Source organism: Eptesicus fuscus, chromosome 20 (assembly GCF_027574615.1).
Source record: "Eptesicus fuscus isolate TK198812 chromosome 20, DD_ASM_mEF_20220401, whole genome shotgun sequence".
Classification (NCBI taxonomy): domain Eukaryota; kingdom Metazoa; phylum Chordata; class Mammalia; order Chiroptera; family Vespertilionidae; genus Eptesicus; species Eptesicus fuscus.
The window spans coordinates 19227245-19246091 of record NC_072492.1 but is presented as its reverse complement, the minus strand read 5'-3'; the positions used below and the strand labels follow the sequence as shown (position 1 = coordinate 19246091).

Below are 18847 nucleotides of genomic sequence, written 5' to 3'. Positions count from 1 at the left end.
GCTGTCCAGGGAGCGGGGGCCAGACCAGGCGGTCATGCGGAGCCAGAGATGGGCTGCCCTGCCCCTTGGGCCCCATGCCTGCTCCACCTCGGTGTCCAGTTACGGCCAGCTCGGCGCTTCCCCGGTCACGCCACATTTAGCATTGCCGAGTGAGCGGGCGCCTGGACACGGAGAAGGGGCGGTGGAGACTCTTGAAGGGGCGGGAGAGCCTCCCACCAGGCCCCCACCTGGACCCCAGCTACCAGCCCTCTCCACACGGATCCCTTGAGGACTTTGGGCAAATGCTTTCCCTTCCTCGTCCCTGTTAACCTCCTATCAAACAAAGGAGATAATTTAGCAAAGATGTGCTGGGCACCATGGGGTCACCAAGGCCATGCCTCCTTCCCAGAGCTCCTAGGAGAGCATGGCTTGGAATATGCAGTTATCCTGTGCTGCCTGACTGGGTCTCGGGTAAGAGGGATAAGTACGAACCTCATGCTTTTCTTGTTGCCTGCCCCACCCCAGCTTACCCCACTCTGACCCCCACCAAATGAGGAAACTGTAAGACAGACTCCAGAGTCAGACAGATCTGGGTTCGAATCCTGGCTCTATCAAGGATTAGCTATGTGACTTGGGCCAGTCGCATAACCCCTCCGGGCCTCAGTTTCCTCCTCTGAAAGGTGGGATTAATAATGTACTTTCCTCACAGGTGTTCTAACAAACCAATGAGAAAATTCTCCAAATTATGTGCGCAGTGGCCAGCCCAGAGCAGGCATCCGTAAATGGTAGCCTTTAGTAGAGACCACTTAGGTCAGGAGGAGTAAATTCAAGAGAAACTGCTCTTTGCAGATGGTGGAGAAGGATGGCAGAGAACTGAGAGATCATGATAGTAAGAGCCATACTAATAAGCCATATGATAACGAGAGCTGGCATTTATTGAGCACTTACTATGTGCTAGGCACTGGGCCAACGACTGCATTTCCGTTGATACAGCATGCCCAGGAGGGAGGCCCTCGCTCTCTCCCTGGTTTGATGATGATAATGCTGAGGCTCAGAGAGCTTCGCTGGCACAGCTAGCAAGGAAAGGCCAAGGCTGGCTTTGAGCTGAGTCCTCAACCACACATCTATGCTGGGGACAGAGCTCTCTTACAATTCTGGAAGGTCTGAGCAGAAGGGGCCCTCAGATATCATGTAGTCTAAGTCCCTAGTGTTTCGAACAGTGAAACAACAGCTCAGAAAGGGCAGCGGCCAGAGCAACAGGTGAAGAACACAGGAGTAAACAGCACACGCCAGACATTCCACAGTGGACCAGTGGCATCATCCCCTGTGCCATGCTCTCAGGGCCACCAGCAATCAGGTCCCCTCAAGTTGTACACAGGTCTTGAGAGCCAGGCCACGGTGCCCGAGGATGGCACCACAGGCCTCTGCCGAGGGCTGGTCACCTGCAGTATGAGGGTCACTCCCACCTGGGCCTGGCCCACTTCCTTCCTTCTCCAGCTCCCCTTCCTCTCAGGACCACCCACTTGCTCAGCCACTGCACAGAGACCACTAGCCACAGTCACCTCGCCCGGCCCTTCATTGTGGAGACAGGAGCCGGAGGCAGGGTCTCGCGGGGAACCTCTCCTAGTTCACTCTGCAGCTGCAGAGTCCAGAGCAGCACAAGCCTTGTCCCCAGGCTCCTAATTGGTTCATTTTGCTCTCTCCCCACCAGTCTTCTCTTTCTGTGTGTCTTTCTTGCTCGATCTCTCACATGACCTGCTTACTTCTGTTTCTAATGATCTCTCAGTGTCTTTGTCTGTCTGTCTGTCTGTCTCTTTCTCATCAAGATGTCTGGCTGGAGTCAGGATCCCAGCCCAGGGATGGGGTGGGAGTGGAGGTGGTGGACTTGGGATTGGTCACCCCCTGGACACTGGCCCTCATTCTCATCACAGCCGGCTTTCTTCGAGGCCAGGACTGGGTGATGGTGTCGCTACTCCCGCCGCAGTCTGACGTCACGCTGCCGGGCTCCACCAGACTGGAGGGCGAGCCCCAAGGGGACCTCATGCAGGCACCGGGCCTCCCAGGCTCCCCTGCCCCACAGAGCGTAAGTACCTGGCACCTAGGCCTGGGCTGAGGCCAAGTCCCGAGGGCTGCATGGGGAAACAGGTGAACAATCACCCTCACCCTCCAGGGACCTCCCTGGGGTCTGTCTTGTCCCTTCCACCAGCAAACAACGACCCAGTGACTCCGAGACCCAGAAGTATTCAGATATGCTTATTCCTTCAGGCTGGGGATTTCCCAGAGCAGGAACGGGCATCCATCTACTGGGGCACCCCAGGTTTAAGAGCAGTGTACCCTCATCATATTGGGGCTCCCAAGGGCAGGCTAGGTCTCCTCTATCATGTGGGGGCTCCAAGAGCTCAGCCCCAGACCCCTCTACCCAAACACAGAGTAGGATCCTGGTCCCGCCTCCACTCACAGGCCTCTACCCTCTGTCCGCCCAGAAGCACGCCGGCTTCAGCTGCTCGTCATTTGTGCCCGATGGCCCTCCGGAGAGGGCACCCTCACTGCCCCCGCACAGCCCCAGCATCGCATCACCAGGCCCTGAGCAAGTCCACTGCGCGGCTGGTCCTGGCCCCAGCCCTTTCCGGCTCTCACCCTCAGACAAGTACCCCGGCTTCAGCTTTGAAGAGGGCCCAGCAAGCAGTCCCGGGCGCTTCCTCAAGGGTGGCCACGTGCCCTTCCACCCATACAAGCGGCATTTCCAGGAGGACATCTTCCCCGAGGCCCAGACGGCCCTGGCCCTCGATGGACACGCCTTTAAGCCCCCGGGGATGCTGGAGGCCTTTGAAGAGATCCCCGTGGATGTGGGGGAGGCTGAGGCCTTCCTGCCTGGCTTCTCAGCAGAGGTCTGGTGCAATGGGCTCCCCTACTCCAGCCAGGAGCACAGCCCCCAGGTCTTGGTAAGTACCAGAGGGCAGTGGGCAGCCCACTTATCCTCTGTGCCCGCTCCCAGCAGCCCAGATGAGTCCTCAGAGATCAAACTCCCCACCTTCCCTTCCCAGACCTTCCCACTCAGGTTCAGCGTGTATCAAGGAAGCAGCAAGCTCAGAGACTTGGGGCCTCCAGGTCAGCTAGGAAGGGCACGCTGGCCTGGCCCGGCATGGAGGAGACAAGGTGGGGCAGGCAGGTCAGGCTAAGGAAGCTAGCTGGCGGCTTCCCAGTGGCTCCTGAGTCAGGATTCCAGTGTGTGACTTCTCTCTGTTTGTTTAAGTGTCAAGAATCCCCAGCCAGACATAGATACGCCCATATGCAAATGTGAGAAGAAAAACACATTCCAGAGACCGAGAGAAAGGGTTAAGGGAGGAGCCACAGAATACAATATTCCCCTCTCCGGCATCAGCTTGCAGAGTTGAGAGAGGACTTAAGTCTTCTCAAAGGATACTTCCTGGCCCCATTCTTTGCCCAGAGAGGGACCTGGATATGTTTGTAGAAATATCTTGAAAGCACTTGGGAAGGTCAACATGTTGTTCAAGGCCATATCCTCAAGCTGTGTGACCTTAGGCAAATAGCTTAAACTCTCTGAGCCTCATTCAAAAAAGTAGGCTTGCTGGTATCTGCCTCATAGACTTGTTGCCTTGGGAAGAGAAAGCTAAAAGGAGCTTTGCTCCCTTCTCCCCAGCTTTGGAGATCCCTGAGGGGGTGCACACTGAGCGGGCACAGCCTGGGCTATGCCTACTCTAGATGCCCACCAGCCCTCCTCACCTCTTGTTTTCAGATAGGCTCCCATTCCACCCCCCCGCCACCCCCAACAAAGACCTGCTTCCCAGGCTTGGAAGATAGAGAAAGGGTTGGGCACCTACCAGGTGTGGCCAAGACAGGACCTTGTTCCGGTTCTGGGGCCTTTTGATGGCTGCTCCTCAGGCCTATGGAACATGACAGCAGCTCATAGTGAGGCACCATCACACCCACACCCAATGTCCACTCAGCGCCTGCCCTTGGTCACGCTGCCAGGCGATTTCTTTCAAGCGCCCCATTTAATCCTCACAACAACCCTCTAAAGAGCTCCCACTATCTCCATTTTGCAGCTGGGTAAACTGAGGCTCCGTAGAGGCCCAAGTGACTTGTCCCTTGGCCCGTAAGAGGTGAGGCTGAGACTTGAGCCCACGCCCTTAACGCTCTGCACAGTGGAGAAAAGCTCAGGCCCAGAGGCCCACAGCTAGCTGGTCGACTCCCTAGGTGACCTGGGCACATCAATTCCCCTTCATGGGCTTAGCCCCATCATCTGCCAAATGAGGGGGTTGGACACAATGCTCTTGGCCCTTCCAGGCCTGAGATTCTATGATTATGGCTATCTATGCATCAGCAACCCCAGGGCACACCCAGAAAGAGCTCACAGCTGATTTGACCCTCTGGGCCCAGATGCTGGTTCCCGGTTCCCTCGTAACCCCAGGAACAGCGGTCCACCTCCTCCAGGCCTTGTTGACCTTCCAACCTTGTTGACCTTCCTGGCCCTAGCTCTGTGCTAGGCCCTGAGGGCTCTCTTTGAGGGGCTCACAGTTCATGGGAAGCCAGAGTCTGGCCACCACCACCGGCAGGAGCTACAGGCTCCCTGCGCCAGTCTGAGAGAGTGCCGCAGGCTCATGCAGACCAGCAATGGGGCAGACTCCCTGGAGCAGGGAGCAAAGGCTCTGAGTGGGGGACGGTTGGGCGGACAGAGCAGAGAGAGGACTCACTAGCCCCCTCCAGGGAGCCTGCTGGAGCTTCCTTGGGCTTTGCAAAAGAGAAAGGGGCAAGGCCTGAGGCCCCAGCTGGACCAGCCTCTCTGGTCACTTCCTGTGCTCGCCTCACCATGGCTCTGCAGCGGGAATTCCGGAGCTGGGCCTTTCCCGTGGTGTCCTTTGCAGACCTGTTCTAAAAGGCGGGGGCTCTGAACCAGCAAGCAGGCCCTGGGCTCGGCTTGGTGAGAGGGGTCCGGCACTGCACCCTTGTGCCGTTCCAGGGAGATCTCTGCCCTACCCCAGCCTCAGTGAAACCACTGACAAATCTCCCCACTTCTCTGGACAGCCCAGTCTCAGCCCGTCACCTGCAGTGAGGTAGGAGGTAGCGAGCACTGCTGGTTCCAGCCCCAGCTCCACCACTGATTTGCTGAGTACCCTCAGAAAAACCCCCGTCCTTCTCTGTTCTCTGTCCTCCAGGAGTACGTTTTGGGGGAGGCAGAGAAGGGGTTGTTTTTGTGGAAGGTTTAAGACACAGACAAGAGGAAGGAAGAAAAATAAGGCCTAGCCCAGTCATCTGCTTTTTCTTCCAACAGGGGTCGGAAGTCAAGGTCAAGCCCCCAGCTCTGGAGACTGGTCCTGGCATGTACTGTTTCCAGCCCCCCTTGCAGCACATGTACTGTCCCTCCCAGCCTCCCTTCCACCAGGTGGGTCTGGGGCAAGTGGGCATGCTTCCCTAGAGTCTCAGGATCCTATGTGGGTGTGGGTGGGGGTGTGTGTATACATCTGGGTGGGCAGCAGGGCCTTCCTTAATCCTCAGGCTGGGCCAGTGGGGGTGGGGGCAGGGTTCCTGGGGAGAGAAGCAATTGTCCTTCTGTAGGGTTGGGCGGGTCTCTTCTGAGACCCAGGCAGAACCTGAGAGGTCTCAGAAGAGAATGGGGCTGAGATTGGGGCAGGGACCGGATGTGAACCAAAAAGGGAGGGAGGAGGAGAACCAGACAAAGACGAGGCCGAGAGAAAAGGAGTGTGTGTGGGGTGACACACAAGGCTGAGCAGGGCAGGGAACAACGGACTGCCGCCCCGGTCGGCCACCATCTTCCTATGTGGCCTTGGCCTCAAACCTCCTTTCCGCTCAGACAGGGTGGGACTAGGCATCGGGTTAGGGGACCTTCCCACCTGGAGGCTCCAAGTCCCCATGACCTTCAGCCATTTCCCCCTTCCACACCTCACTGCCCAGCTTCAGCTCCTCCTAGATGTACAGGATGCCAAGTAATTGCCCCACACTGGCATGGGATGGAGGTTTTTAGAAAGAGAAAGAAAGAAAAGAGCCCCAGAGCAGGTAAGCAGCTCCCAGGAGTCACCACCGGGCAAGACGGAGCAAGTGGCTGCCCAGCGCCCAGCTCCATCCACCTGCAGCCTGGCACTGAGACAGGCCCTGCCTGTGGAGCAGGTTCTACTCCCAGCCTTTGGCATTGGCCCTGATCTTGGCCCAGCCGGGGAGGCAGGCACGTGGCGGGGGGGAAGTAGCCAGGCAGCTTGCTTTGTGGGGAAACAGAAAAAGATGGAAGGAAGCAGAGGAGACCCATGAGGGGTCATCCCATGAGGGGCCCAGCTGGAATGGTCAAAGCCTTCCTGAGGCCCCCGGTCTGACCCAGGGGAGAGGGTGTGCCTGAGGCAGCCTGGCCGGTCAGGGAATCACCCAGCAGGGCTAAGGGGCTACCAGACCTTAAATGGCCTCACCATGCCCGCCCTGCTTTGATGCCCTCTGCGTTCCGCACCCCAACCTCCAAGATGGCCGCACCCGGGACTTTATGGAGCCTGCAGAGAGGGTGACTCAGGCACTACGTGCCGCTCGGGTGACCTGGAAAAAGCACACCAGCTTGAAGCAGATGGGGGAGTCAGAGTCTCCCTTCCCCCTCGCCCCCATAAAACACCATCCCTGGCACCACAGCCACTCCCTTTGCTGTAAAACCACCTCCTACCCCCACCTGCCCACCACCATGACCGGCCCTTTCAAAGAGCCACTGAAACTCATAAAAGGTGGCAGTGCCCAGCAAACGCCCAGGCTGGACATCCCACTTCCGGCCCAGCCGCTCTAGGAGATGCAAGGGAGGCCTGGAGCGCCTGCCCAGGAGGGTGCGGAAGCCAGGAACTACCCATCGCCCTTCTAGCGCAGCCAGGCTGCTATCCCATCACCATGGCAACCAGAGTACCCAGAAGGCCTCAGAGGAAAGTGCTGGACCAAGGGAGCTTTGAGGCCTCTGAGATCCTGAATTCTAGAATGTGGATCTTTTCACAGGATGTCCACACCCCTGGCCAAGCCCCTCAGGTAGCTCTGCCATAGGAGCCCATGACCGTGAGTGGTGGAGCCTAGGACCAGGGAGAGAAGAATCTAGTCTCAGCTCTCTCTCTCTGGATGTACAAGAATGAGGGAAGGGGACCCCTCCCCCCTCCTTGGGAAGGATGGTTACCATGGCAACCACTCTGCCTCCTTTGACCTCTACAGTACTCACCAGGTGGCGGCAGCTACCCTGTACCCTACCTGGGCTCCCCACACTATCCGTACCAGCGGATTGCACCCCAGGCCAGCACTGACGGGCACCAGCCACTCTTCCCCAAACCCATCTACTCCTACAGGTATGTCTCTCAGCACTCCTGGTGGAACAGAGGGGTGAGAGGATCCTTGGGGAAACTGAATCCTCCTGGTATAAGGGTAATGGTGTGGGGGGTGGGGAGGAAGTAGGTCATAGCCAGTAGGCTTCCAGAGAATGTTGGAGAATGGGTTTTTTTTTTTCATGGGGACAAGGAGATAGACTAGATCACCTCTGACCTCTTGTCTAACCCTGGGGAGCCATGTCTGTGGCTCAACAGCAGATCTGATTACCCGCACAGCTCTAGACTCCTGGGGCCCAGGGCCGGGGACTGAGAGTTTAGGAGGGATGCTTGCCCCCTACTCCCACCCTCCTCCCCCAGATACAGAGAGAAGCCCCGCCCCAAAGCTCTGCTGGAAATAAGTGAGGAATGAGGACTGCGGATGGGACTCAGTTAGCCAGCATCTTCCAGATCTGGTGCACCTTCTCTGGGGCCAGGGTTGCAAACGCCAGGCCAGCAGCACCCAGCCTGTCGGGGAGACCGTCTATCTGAACTTCCCTTCATTCAACCACATTGACACTCGACTTCCTATGTGCCAGGCCCCACATGGGGTCAGGTCATTAGCCAGTGTGAGCTCAGGGGAAGGAAAAGGAATCTAAACAGCAGCCAAGAACACAGAGGAGTTGGCGAGGAGGTAGGATGATATGCAGAGAGGAGCACATGCAATCCTTGCAGTCCAGCAGAACTGGGTTCAAGTTCAGGCTCTGGAATTTACTAGCTGTGAAACCTCAGGCAAATTATTTAATCTCTCTGAACCTTTGTTTATTTGTTTTAAAAATAAAAGCCAGCAATATTCAGGCCTTTGGAAGGATTAAGTGCAAAAATATGCCTGGCACATTGTAGAGGCTCAAAAAAACCTTAATTCCCTCCCTTGCTATCTATCCAGCATTTCTGCAGTTGGTTGAGGGCTGACTGGTAATGACAGCTTCCATTTAATAAGTGCTTCTATGTGCTAGGCATCACCCTTAATCCTCACAACTCTGAGGTAGCTATTACATTCTTTACTTCAAAGCTGAGGAAACTGAGGTTCAGAGAGGTTAAGGCACTCACCAAAGGTCACACAGCTAGTGAGTGACTAAGCCAGGATTGCAGCCCAGGTCTCTCAGATTCCACAGGACCCTCATATCTGTAATTCTTGGCTTCAGTAAACACGTTTTCATCCCTTCTCCTTTCAACCTCATAGAGCCTCTCTCCCATTAACTCTGCAGCAGGTTCTCTCTCCTCAACTACTTCAGCGGAGGCAGAGGGTTTGGGGGAGACTCTGGGCCTGGTCCGCCGAGGTTAACACTCTCATGGTTTTCTTTGCCTTCAGCATCCTCATCTTCATGGCCCTTAAGAACAGTAAAACCGGGAGCCTTCCTGTCAGCGAGATCTACAATTTTATGACGGAACATTTCCCTTACTTCAAGGTGAGCCCAAGACTCACTCCCACTCCCCCATGCCTAGGTGCTGAGCAAGCCAGGCCTCTCTGGAGCCAGAGGACTCCTTTGGGAGGTGGGAGAAGAGTGAGAATGAAATCCAGAAGAGGGTTTGCCCCCCACACGCTTCCCCTAGTCTCCACTTCTGAAGGACAGAGTGGAGAACAGAGAGCTCAAGCCAAGCACGCAAGGTGACACAGCAGGCTGGAGTCAGACCCTATGCTGGCAGAAGGTGGACATGTCAGTCCTGTTAGCCTTCAAGGCGCACCCACCTACCCCAAGTGGGGAGAGAGCTGGGGCAGAAATGAGAGGCTGTCCCCACCCCTGCCCCAGGATGCCGTAGAGCTGGAGGAATTTGGGTAGGAGCTGGCCAGCCAAGGTGACATGGGTGCTGGGACCGCAGAACCCATTGCCTTCCAGGGAGAGATTAGGATCTGCCTCTGTGGGCGGCAGGCTCAGCTGCAGTTCTGCCAAAAAGCGGGGTGTGGGCTTCATGGTCTTTGCGTGTCCCAGGGAACTGGCTGGCTCGCCTAACCTTCCCATGTACAGGATCCAGTTCCCGTCACCCCCAGAACGGGCTTCTGGGACCTCTACCAGACTCCCTCCCTAGAGGCAGGATAGATGCCCTTCTCTCCAGATGGGGCAAACACATCAGAGAGGGTGACCCATCTGTTCAAGGTCACTCAGCAGGTGGGACTAGTTGCTGATTCAAGCTGTTTGGCTTCACACAGCACAATTTCCCTATTTCCCTTCTCTGCATGCCCCCCAGACACCCCTGATCTCCCCTGCACCCACTTCTCCTGAGGTGGGTGCAGGGGAGATCAGAGCTTGTAAGGAGTTCTGCACCCTGGTGGGTACAATCTTGTCTGCTACCTAGGCAGCAGGCGGGAGCTGAGGCCCCGGTGATCCAGAACTCAGCTCCACCTGCCAGTGGGTGATGCCCAGTCCCACGTCTTCCCGACTGACCTGCCTGGGGATAAGTTGAGGCTGATATTCAAACAAGTTTGTCCTTGCTGAGCGGCCATCAGACGAGTAGTGGGCATGATGGCCAGAGTGGTCTGGCCAGGAATGGAAAAGTATGGCCATCTACTACTAGAGGTTCTGGAAGGAGGAAGAGGGGGAAAGAGAGTTGTCTCTGGGATTCGAGAAGCATGAAAGCCGATATCCAGGGCTTTCCCTTTGCCCCAGCAGGTCAGGGAACCAAAGTCTCCCTCACCTCTGAAGCTTTTCGAGGTTCCTCTAGGACTTTAAGGGGCCGGGCCAGAGAGAGGGAAGTGAGGGCCCTGCCCTACTCCTCTCAGTCTTTCCTCCCTGCTAACTCCTGACCTGGCCCCCAGCCCCTCCCTGCATCTCATCTTCCTGGCTTAATTATTTTTCCTGGGAGCCGTGTAATCCCTGTTTTATAGAGCTGAAGAGTGAAGAGGTCTAACAGCTTTTTTTTTTTTTTTTTGGTTCCAGTTGTTGTTCTTAGCAGTTGCATCACTCCCTCGTTTACATTTGACTTCAGAGAGAAAGCATCTTTGAGGATGGGGCGGGCCCAGATGGTGAAGCCACCCTATGGGGTGACCTGGGCAGGGCCTTTAACTAGGGGACAGAGTTGGAGCCTGGGCTCTGTCACTGCCTCCTTGTGTGATCTAAGGCTAGGCCCTTTCTTCTCTAACCCTCCGTTTCCCAATCTGTAAAATGGTCCGGTTGAACCAGTTGGCACATAGATTCTTTCCCATTCGGACACTTCCCCTCAGACCCACCTAAGGGGTTAATCCAAGATCCCCTGCCCCTTCTATCTCTCACTCCCTATTGGAAGGCAAGGACGGAGGGGACCCTGGAGTGGGCAGCACTCATGCCCGAGGCAGCTGAGGTGGGCGTCCTGTAGCCCCATGAGTCAGGCTTGTGGGATTGGGGACATGTCCAGCCACTGGACATAATTGCTAGTGCTGACCATCCATCTTCCAAACAGGAAGTGGCTGGGGTGGGAGCTGCCCTGGCATCTGAATTCACAGATTTATGGGGCTATAAAAGGGTCCAGTGCCCATTAACTCTGCCCATCAGACGACACAGCCTCTACTAGTGGGGACTGTCATGGGAGTTGAAGGTGAATCCCCAGGTGACTGATCTGGTGGCTCAAGAATTCTTCCTTGTGACCCCAGGAGCCTTGGGGGGGGGGGTCATCTCAACCAGCCCCCTGCCCCAGGCCAGCTGCCCTTAAGAAAAACTCTGTAGCTCCTGCCAGCAACTTGCAGTGACGCTGGCATCAGAGCCCAGTTCTGCTAGGCGTGATTCAGCCCGGCTGCTCCCTGGGGCAAGTGAGCCGGGGAAGAGGGAGTGGCCGCCCCTCATTAAGCAGAAACTGGGCCCTGAAAGGGAGAGGGGCCCCACTGGCCAGAGCAGAAACTCTATCCACAGTCACCCCTGCTGGGCCCAGGACCGGCACAGAGCCTGGAACTGAGCTGGAGGTGGAAGGACTGCGGGTGCCTACTGGCACCCCCGCCACCGCCTCTCACCCAACTGAGTCAGCCTAATGGTTTTTACAACCCTCCCTGGGCACAATTACTGCACTGGTGACATGACCAGGCCTCCTAATGGGTGTTTATTCTGTTGGCACGAGCACCACCACCCCGAGGGCTGGCCTCCCCACCAGGGCACGCCCCCTCGGGCACACTCATGTGAACACTCACACCCACGTACACATGCAATCACAAATACCCACACACAGCAGAGACTTTCTCACACACGCTCATCTTCAGGGACACATCCTCACACTCGGGAATTTACAGACTCATACCCAGGCGACAAGCTCACACCAGGGAGGCACACTTAGGGACATGTGCGAGCTCATACAACGCCCTCCCCCCCCCCCCCCCCCACACACACACACAGAGCAAAACTCAGATAAACACAAATTTATGTGCAACAGTGCACACACCCAAACACCAACCTCACCCAGCTTTCTTCTCTCCCACATTTGCCCCAGCGGGGATGAGGCCGACCCAGGGGAACATCCCAGAGCTTTCCCCCCTCATCCTCTCTCCTAAGTTGGCACCAGAGGCCTCAGAGCAGTGAGTTCCCTTTCCACAAAGGGCTCCAAGCACAGGCTCCAAGCCCCATGGGGAGTGGTCCGATTCCAGGTGCGGGAGAGGCCTAGACCTCGGTAGCACCCACCAGCCCTCCCTTTAGGAGTCACCCGGACCATCCAGGACTGGGTAGGAGAAAGACAGATTTTAGGTGAGACTAACTTGTGGTCAAGGTTCCTGCAGCCCTGCCCCCCGCCCCACTGAAGGGAACGGAGCCTGGGCTGGGTGCTGAGGAGGACCAGGCCCAGAGTGGGCGGCCGTTCTGTGCACAATGGAGTTTTCTGGAGCCCAGACCCGGAGCCAGCTCTGGCTGCCTGATCCCGGCCTCATGTCTTGTCTTGCTCTGCCCCGGCAGACGGCGCCCGATGGATGGAAGAATTCTGTCCGCCATAACCTCTCTCTCAACAAATGCTTCGAGAAGGTGGAGAACAAATCGGGAAGTTCCTCTCGCAAGGGCTGCCTGTGGGCCCTCAATCCAGCCAAGATCGACAAGATGCAGGAGGAGCTGCAGAAGTGGAAGAGGAAAGACCCCATAGCTGTGCGCAAGAGCATGGCCAAGCCAGGTGGGGCTGGCAGAGAGGGAAGGCCCAGGGTTCCCAGAGCAAACAGAGAGAGAGGGAAACTGAAAAAGGAGAACTGAGGAGTAAGGAGAGGGCCTGCGTGCAGTTCCAGGGCTGGGGAGGGTTTGTGGGGAGAGGGAGGTCTCACGGTATCCCTCTCTCTTGGGCTTTTTCAGAAGAGCTGGACAGCCTCATTGGAGACAAGAGGGAGAAGCTGAGCACCCCACTCCTGGGCTGCCCACCCCCTGGGCTGGCAGGCTCAGGCCCCATCCAGCCCCTGGCACCTCCAGTTGGGCTCTCCCAGCCGCTGCACTCAATCCACCCAGCTCCAGGCCCCATTCCTGGCAAAAACCCGCTGCAGGACCTACTTGGGGGCCACGCGCCCTCCTGCTATGGGCAGACATACTCACACCTCTCACCGGGCCTGGGCCCTCCTGGACCTCCGCAGCCATTGTTCCCGCAGCCAGATGGTCACCTTGAGCTGCGGGCCCAGCCAGGCACCCCCCAGGACTCGCCTCTGCCTGCCCACACCCCACCCAGCCACAGCACCAAGCTGCTGGCTGAGCCTTCGCCGGCCAGGACCATGCATGACACCCTGCTGCCAGACGGAGATCTCGGCACTGACCTGGATGCCATCAATCCCTCTCTCACCGACTTTGACTTCCAGGGTGAGCTGGGGGTGGGAAAGGGGGGGTGGGACGAAGCTGGAGAGGTACACCTGGCAGTGGCCCATCCCTTCCAAGTCTCCAGGCTGCAGCCTGCTATCTGCCAGGTTTCCAGGCACAAGCAGAGAGGCCGGTGCAAAGCAGACAGGGGGTGTCAGGGGGCAAAGAGGAAAGCCCTTGTCCCCCTCCTGGTGCCTCCGAACGTGTTCCCACTAACCCCGTCATCAAACTCCTTTCAGCTCTGGGTAGGCTGGAGGGGCCTGATGTTTCGTTCCATACTTGGCTGTGAGCGACTGATAGTCCTAACATTCCCACAACCAGTTGCATCTTCTGAGTTCATCTTTTTAAATTTTTTTAAGTATTTATTTTTTTATTTCAGAGAGGAAGGGAGATAGAAACAACAATGATGAGAGAAAATCATTGATCGGCTGCCTCCTGCACACCCCCTACTGGGGTCCGAGCCTGCAACCCGGGCATGTGCCCTGACCAGGAATTGAACCGTGGCCTCCTGGTTCATAGGTCGATGCTCAACCACTGAGCCACACCAGCCTGGCTGAGTTCATCTTTTAATGCAGAAAAGGAAAGAGATCTTCCCCCTAGAAGAATGTAAGGCCTCAGAACCAGGCAGGTCCAGGAGAGATTTGAGGGTAGGAGTCAGTGTGTGTGGAGGGAGTCCTATCCATTCCACTCCACCTTGTCTGCTCCGTCTCTGCATGTGACCAGCCCCAAATGTGTCCCTCTGAACTCCAGTGCACCCCAGGCCCTGGTACTGGACAGAGGAGGTTTGGTGGATTGGGCTAAGCCAGGCCTCCGACCCCCTGCGTACACTGGGAAGGGAATATCCACAGGCAGGTGGAGGCCGTCAGCCCTCTGAGACCTCCCCGGCTGATAGGGAGACGTACAGGCTTTAGGAAGCTAGATCCTCACCCCCATCCAGAAGTGGGAAGCAGGCTCAACGGCCTCAGAGGAAGCTCTAGACATAAACATGTACTTGACCCCTACTCTCAGGCAGCACGCTAGTCGCTTTACATGTGCTTCCTTATATGGGCCTGCAGGATAGGAGGGATTATGAAACATGCTTCACAGAAGCACAGAGGTTAAGTAACTTACTCAGGTCACTTAGCTAGAAAGAGGGAGAGCTGGGATTGGAACCCAGTTCAGTATTTAGTTCAGCCTCCTACCACCAGATGCCCAGGGCAGTCGCCAGGGCCTGCCATGATGCGGGTCACATGACATAAAGAAGGCTATGAGGCCGCAGCACTATTTCTCCTCGGAGTAAGCTGCACTTCCTGGCTCTGCTCCTGTCCCTTGGGCCCCGCAGGAGAGGAGGCCCAGCGAGCCAAGTCCAGCCGTCTCATCGGGTCGAGCAGTGCATTGTTGGAAGATCCTCCTTCCTTGGAGCCTGGGCAGCAGCCAGGGTGAAGAGTTCCTGGGGCTCCCTCCCCAGGCTAACCCTGGAGCACACAGTACCTGCATCAACCCTTCCAATAGGCGGCTTTCAAATCCTCACCTCTCTCCGCCTCCCAAAAGAGAGCCACACGGTCATCCGGGCTATGGCTTTCAGACCATACATGGGAGGAGGAATCAGAGAGGTTCGGCAACTGCCTGCAGTCACACAGCTAGTGCCAGGGTCTGTTCCCCAGCAAATGTTACCCAAACGGTGCTCTGTTTAGCATGGGAGAGACGGGGTGGGGGGCAGACGGGGCCCCTTTAGTGCCTCCCAGTGATGCCTGTTCTATCCCCCAACTAGGAAACCTGTGGGAACAGCTGAAGGATGACAGCTTGGCCCTCGACCCCTTGGTACTGGTGACCTCATCCCCGACATCATCTGCAATGCCGCCACCTCCGCCACCTCCCCACTGCTTCCCTCCAGGGCCCTGTCTGGGAGAGACAGGCAGTGGGGCGGGTGACTTGGCATCACCAGGCAGCGGGGGCTCGGCAGCCCTGGGTGACCTGCACCTCACCACCCTCTACTCAGCCTTCATGGAGCTGGAGCCCCCGCCCCCCACGGCCCCCGCTGGCCCCTCTGTGTACCTCAGCCCCAGCTCCAAGCCCATGGCCCTAGCATGAGCCATGCCCAGCAGCAGCTCCAGCCTTGGCCTGGCCTGGAGGTCCCAGCTGGCCGCCCACATCGGGCTCACCTTAAAGGTCAAAGAAGGAAAACTCTCCCTGTCCCCTATGCCACTAAGCCAACTTGTTTGTTCGCTGACAGCCGGGGGTGGAGACACCACCCAGGATGCTACCCCTCACACATTTCTGCTGCCCGGTGGGCCAGCTCCTCACTCAGAGCCCCTGAGAACAAGTGTCTGGGCAAAAATTTCACCCACTCTCACTCATCCACACTCAAGCCTTCATGCACCTGTGCCCATGCGTACACACTGTCATTCAGACATACACCCACCCACACGCCTTTTATCTTGAGGAACCGGAACTACATCACAGAGCCTGACTTCCTTTCTGGGGCAGCTGAGAGCTGAGGGCTTTGGTGACCGAAAGCTCAGAGCCTCCACGCAGGCCCACGACCACCCTGAACATTATCTTGACGCCCACATTCTCTTTGGGCCTGGCCCCCTCCAGGCATGATCTTCCCCGAAGTCGAGGTATTTATTCTCCCATCTTCATTCCAGCAGCCTGTGAGGGAGGAGGAGACATGGGGCCTCTCCCCAAGTTGCCCGGGGACTCCCCAGGGGGGCTGCTATTTAGCAGCACTGACTCTGCCAGGCTCTGCCCATCCTCCGCATATGCTCTGTCTAGCCCCAGGGTGACACACAGGAGGGACCCCGTCCACCCCAGGCCCAAACTGAGCCCAGTCCCGACACAAAGTGTTTGGAAAAGCCCCTGCCCTTGGAAACTTGAACGTGTCCTCTTCTCCCAGCCCTGGGTGTAGAAAGGGCCCCTCCAAGTCACTGCGGTCTCACTCCTTCGCTATAAGCTCATGTAGTTTAGGCCCCAGCTTACTAATTACTTCCAACTGCCGGAGGCAGCCTGGGCATTCAGGGAAGGGAAGCTTGGCACAGGCTGACAGGGGAGCACCCCTGTCCCCTCTCTTTGACTGCCTGACAGACCTGGGGTGCCCTTGGAGCTAGGGGTGTGGCCCTGTTGCCCGCCATGCCCTACCTGGAAGCCCAACCCCCACCACGTGGGAGCCTCAGCCTACCATGGGCCTGGGGACGACAAGAACCCACAGAGTTTGGCCTCAGGTGAGGCACAAGCAGATCCCTCCATGGCCTGCCGTTGTCCCTTGCCCTGGAACAATAAAGCAAGTGCCATGTGGTCTCAGCTTTGAGCCTTCCTTTCTGGACCCCCCTCCCTGGGGAGAACGGTCAGGCCGCACTGACTGTAGATGTCCCGGGCCTGTGACTTCACCCCACCCTCATTCAGGACTGGGAAGCATCTGACCAGCCTGAGAGGATGAAGGGGAATGTGGGTGGAGTGTCTTCCCAGGAGAACTTTCAAAGGGATGCAAAGAAGCAGCTGCCCTGCCCAGAGGAGAGGATGCCCTGCCCAGAGGGAGAGGGTGCCCTCCCCTTGTCCCCCCTCTGAGATCCACCCACTCTCCTCATTTCCTCACACAAGAAAGGGTCACGTCCCTGTCCAGGCTGTGACATGATCAGAGCATAGCCGGGTGCTATGCACTGCTGGCTCTGGAAGATGGTCCCTGGAGGATCAGGGGCCTACTCGGTCCCACTTCAGGCTCACCTCCCAGGCGCCACCTGCAGACAGGCTGCTGTCACCAAAGGGCAGCCTGAGAGTCAGCCCCCAACTCCGCCTGAACAGGGATGGGAAGGTGTAGGAGCCAAAAGCACTCGCATGAGCCTCAGTCTTACCACAGCCACAGGTGAGGCCTCTGCTTAGAAAGTTCTTCCAGGGGCCAGGCCTGGGGGCCGGCCAACATCGCCTGCCTGCCCCAGAGGACAGCTCTGCAGATCTCATAATGGAGGTATACCAGTACCTTCCCACAGAGGCTCTAAGGCTGGGTCCAGGCATAAAGGGATAGGGTAGGGTGAGGAGTGGGGGAAGGCATGGCCAGTCCATATACCCAAGAGGAAGACCCACCCAGCCCACCCAGCCCTGGCTGTATAGGAAGGGGGTGAAGGGTCAATGCCAAGCCCCCAGGTGACATTACACCCCAGTTCTGACCAACCCTAGGCCTGGGTCTGAATGCCCAAGCCCCCAAGAACAAGGCAAGTGTTTAATGAGAGAACTTTACTGGGACCTGCTTCCTTGCCTCAGACTCAAACCCTGGGGCCTTAGACAAACCTACTCCACACCTCCAGCCTAGTTGGTGAGCAGAGGACAGCTCCAGGGCTCCTCAGTCAGACCTCTGTCCCATGGGCCCATCATCACACCTATGAGTGAACTGGCCCCCACACAGCTAAGACAGGTAGCAAGTTCATAGGACTCTGAGTTTCTTTTGTTGTTGTTGTTTGTAACCAGTCTTGGCCCTTAGACTTTTTTTTTTTTTTTAATATATTACAGAGAGGAAGGGAGAGGGATAGAGAGTTAGAAACATTGATCAGCTGCTTCCTGCACACTCCCTACTGGGGATGTGCCCGCAACCAAGGTACATGCCAGGAATCAAACCTGGGACCCTTGAGTCCGCAGGCTGATGCTCTATCCACTGAGCCAAACCGGTTAGGGCAAGACTTTTAAAGCTGGGCAAGTGCCTCTCTGAGCCGAGCTCCACACTCCCGCTCATATGCTGCCCTCTGCTGGCCACCTTACACCAAGTGTTCAACCACCATTTTAGGGTGAGCAACAGTCTGAATGGATGCAGGGTCTAGAAGACCCTTTGGGGGAAATGATCCCTTTTGTTCAGGGGCTCTAAACCTGGTTTTAAACTGGTTAGAATTCATGAGTCCAATGAAAGAAATTACACCTTCATTTTTTACTCATCTCTACCTCAAATTTAGCATTTCCCTTGATTATGAATGTCAGCAACAAAGCACAGTAGCTTTAGCAGAAGCTGTGACTTTGCCATTAAGAAGAGAAAGCACAGCCGAAACCAGTTTGGCTCAGTGGATAGAGCGTCGGCCTACAGACTGAAAGGTCCCGGGTTCGATTCCGGTCAAGGGCATGTACCTTGGTTGCAGGCACATCCCCAGTAGGGAGTGTGCAGGAGGCAGCTGGTCGATGTTTCTAGCTCTCTATCCCTCTCTGTAAAAAATTAATAAAATATATTAAAAAAAAAAAAAGAAGAGAAACCACAGATGTTTTCATATTACATTATAGGTATTGCAGAATAGATATAGATAGAGGTGTCTATATGTAGTGTTTAATACATAAAATATAGGGTTACAATATATTTTATGTACATAAAAACCGTATTGCCATATGCCTCAGTAGACAATAACAAAGGGGTCCATGACACCAAGCACCCTTGACTTTTGGTGCCAGATGGTGGGGAAATGGAGGGTGGCTCTTAGGGGCTGGGCCAGGCTAGCGAGGAAGCCCTACGGGCTTAAGACAGCAGCTCCTCATCAGCTGGAAGGGAAGCCTCTCAGTGTTTCAGTGGGTTGGGCAGTCCCAACGTGCACCCTGCAGGCCAGCCGGGCGGCATGAGCAGGTTGTCTTCCTCTAGTATTTGGGCTTTCCTGCTCAACCCAGCGGTAGGGTTTTCTCTGGCTGACTTCAAAGAGACAGAGTCTGAGCATGGTCAGACCCAGCCTAGTCTAGATCAACCTTCAAAGTCAACCACTCATCATAATCACAGCCAGACTAGCTGTACCCCACCACCACCCTACACCATCCCACCCCCCTCTTTTTTCTCCTTCTACCGCCCAGGAATCTCCTAGGTTCCTAAGG

The 18847-nt window shown here is 56.5% G+C and overlaps 1 protein-coding gene across 1 annotated transcript; it reads left to right on the top strand.

Moving 5' to 3' along the window:
* Positions 1 to 1939: 1939 nt before the first annotated feature.
* On the top strand, positions 1940 to 16316 carry FOXN1 (forkhead box N1). Its single transcript, XM_008147805.3, has 8 exons — positions 1940 to 2062; positions 2463 to 2921; positions 5273 to 5383; positions 7183 to 7313; positions 8641 to 8737; positions 12173 to 12380; positions 12554 to 13045; positions 14793 to 16316. The coding sequence occupies exons 1-8, from the start codon at positions 1940 to 1942 to the stop codon at positions 15110 to 15112; spliced, it is 1941 nt and encodes a 646-aa protein (XP_008146027.2). The 3' UTR covers positions 15113 to 16316.
* The last annotated feature ends 2531 nt before the right edge of the window (positions 16317 to 18847 follow it).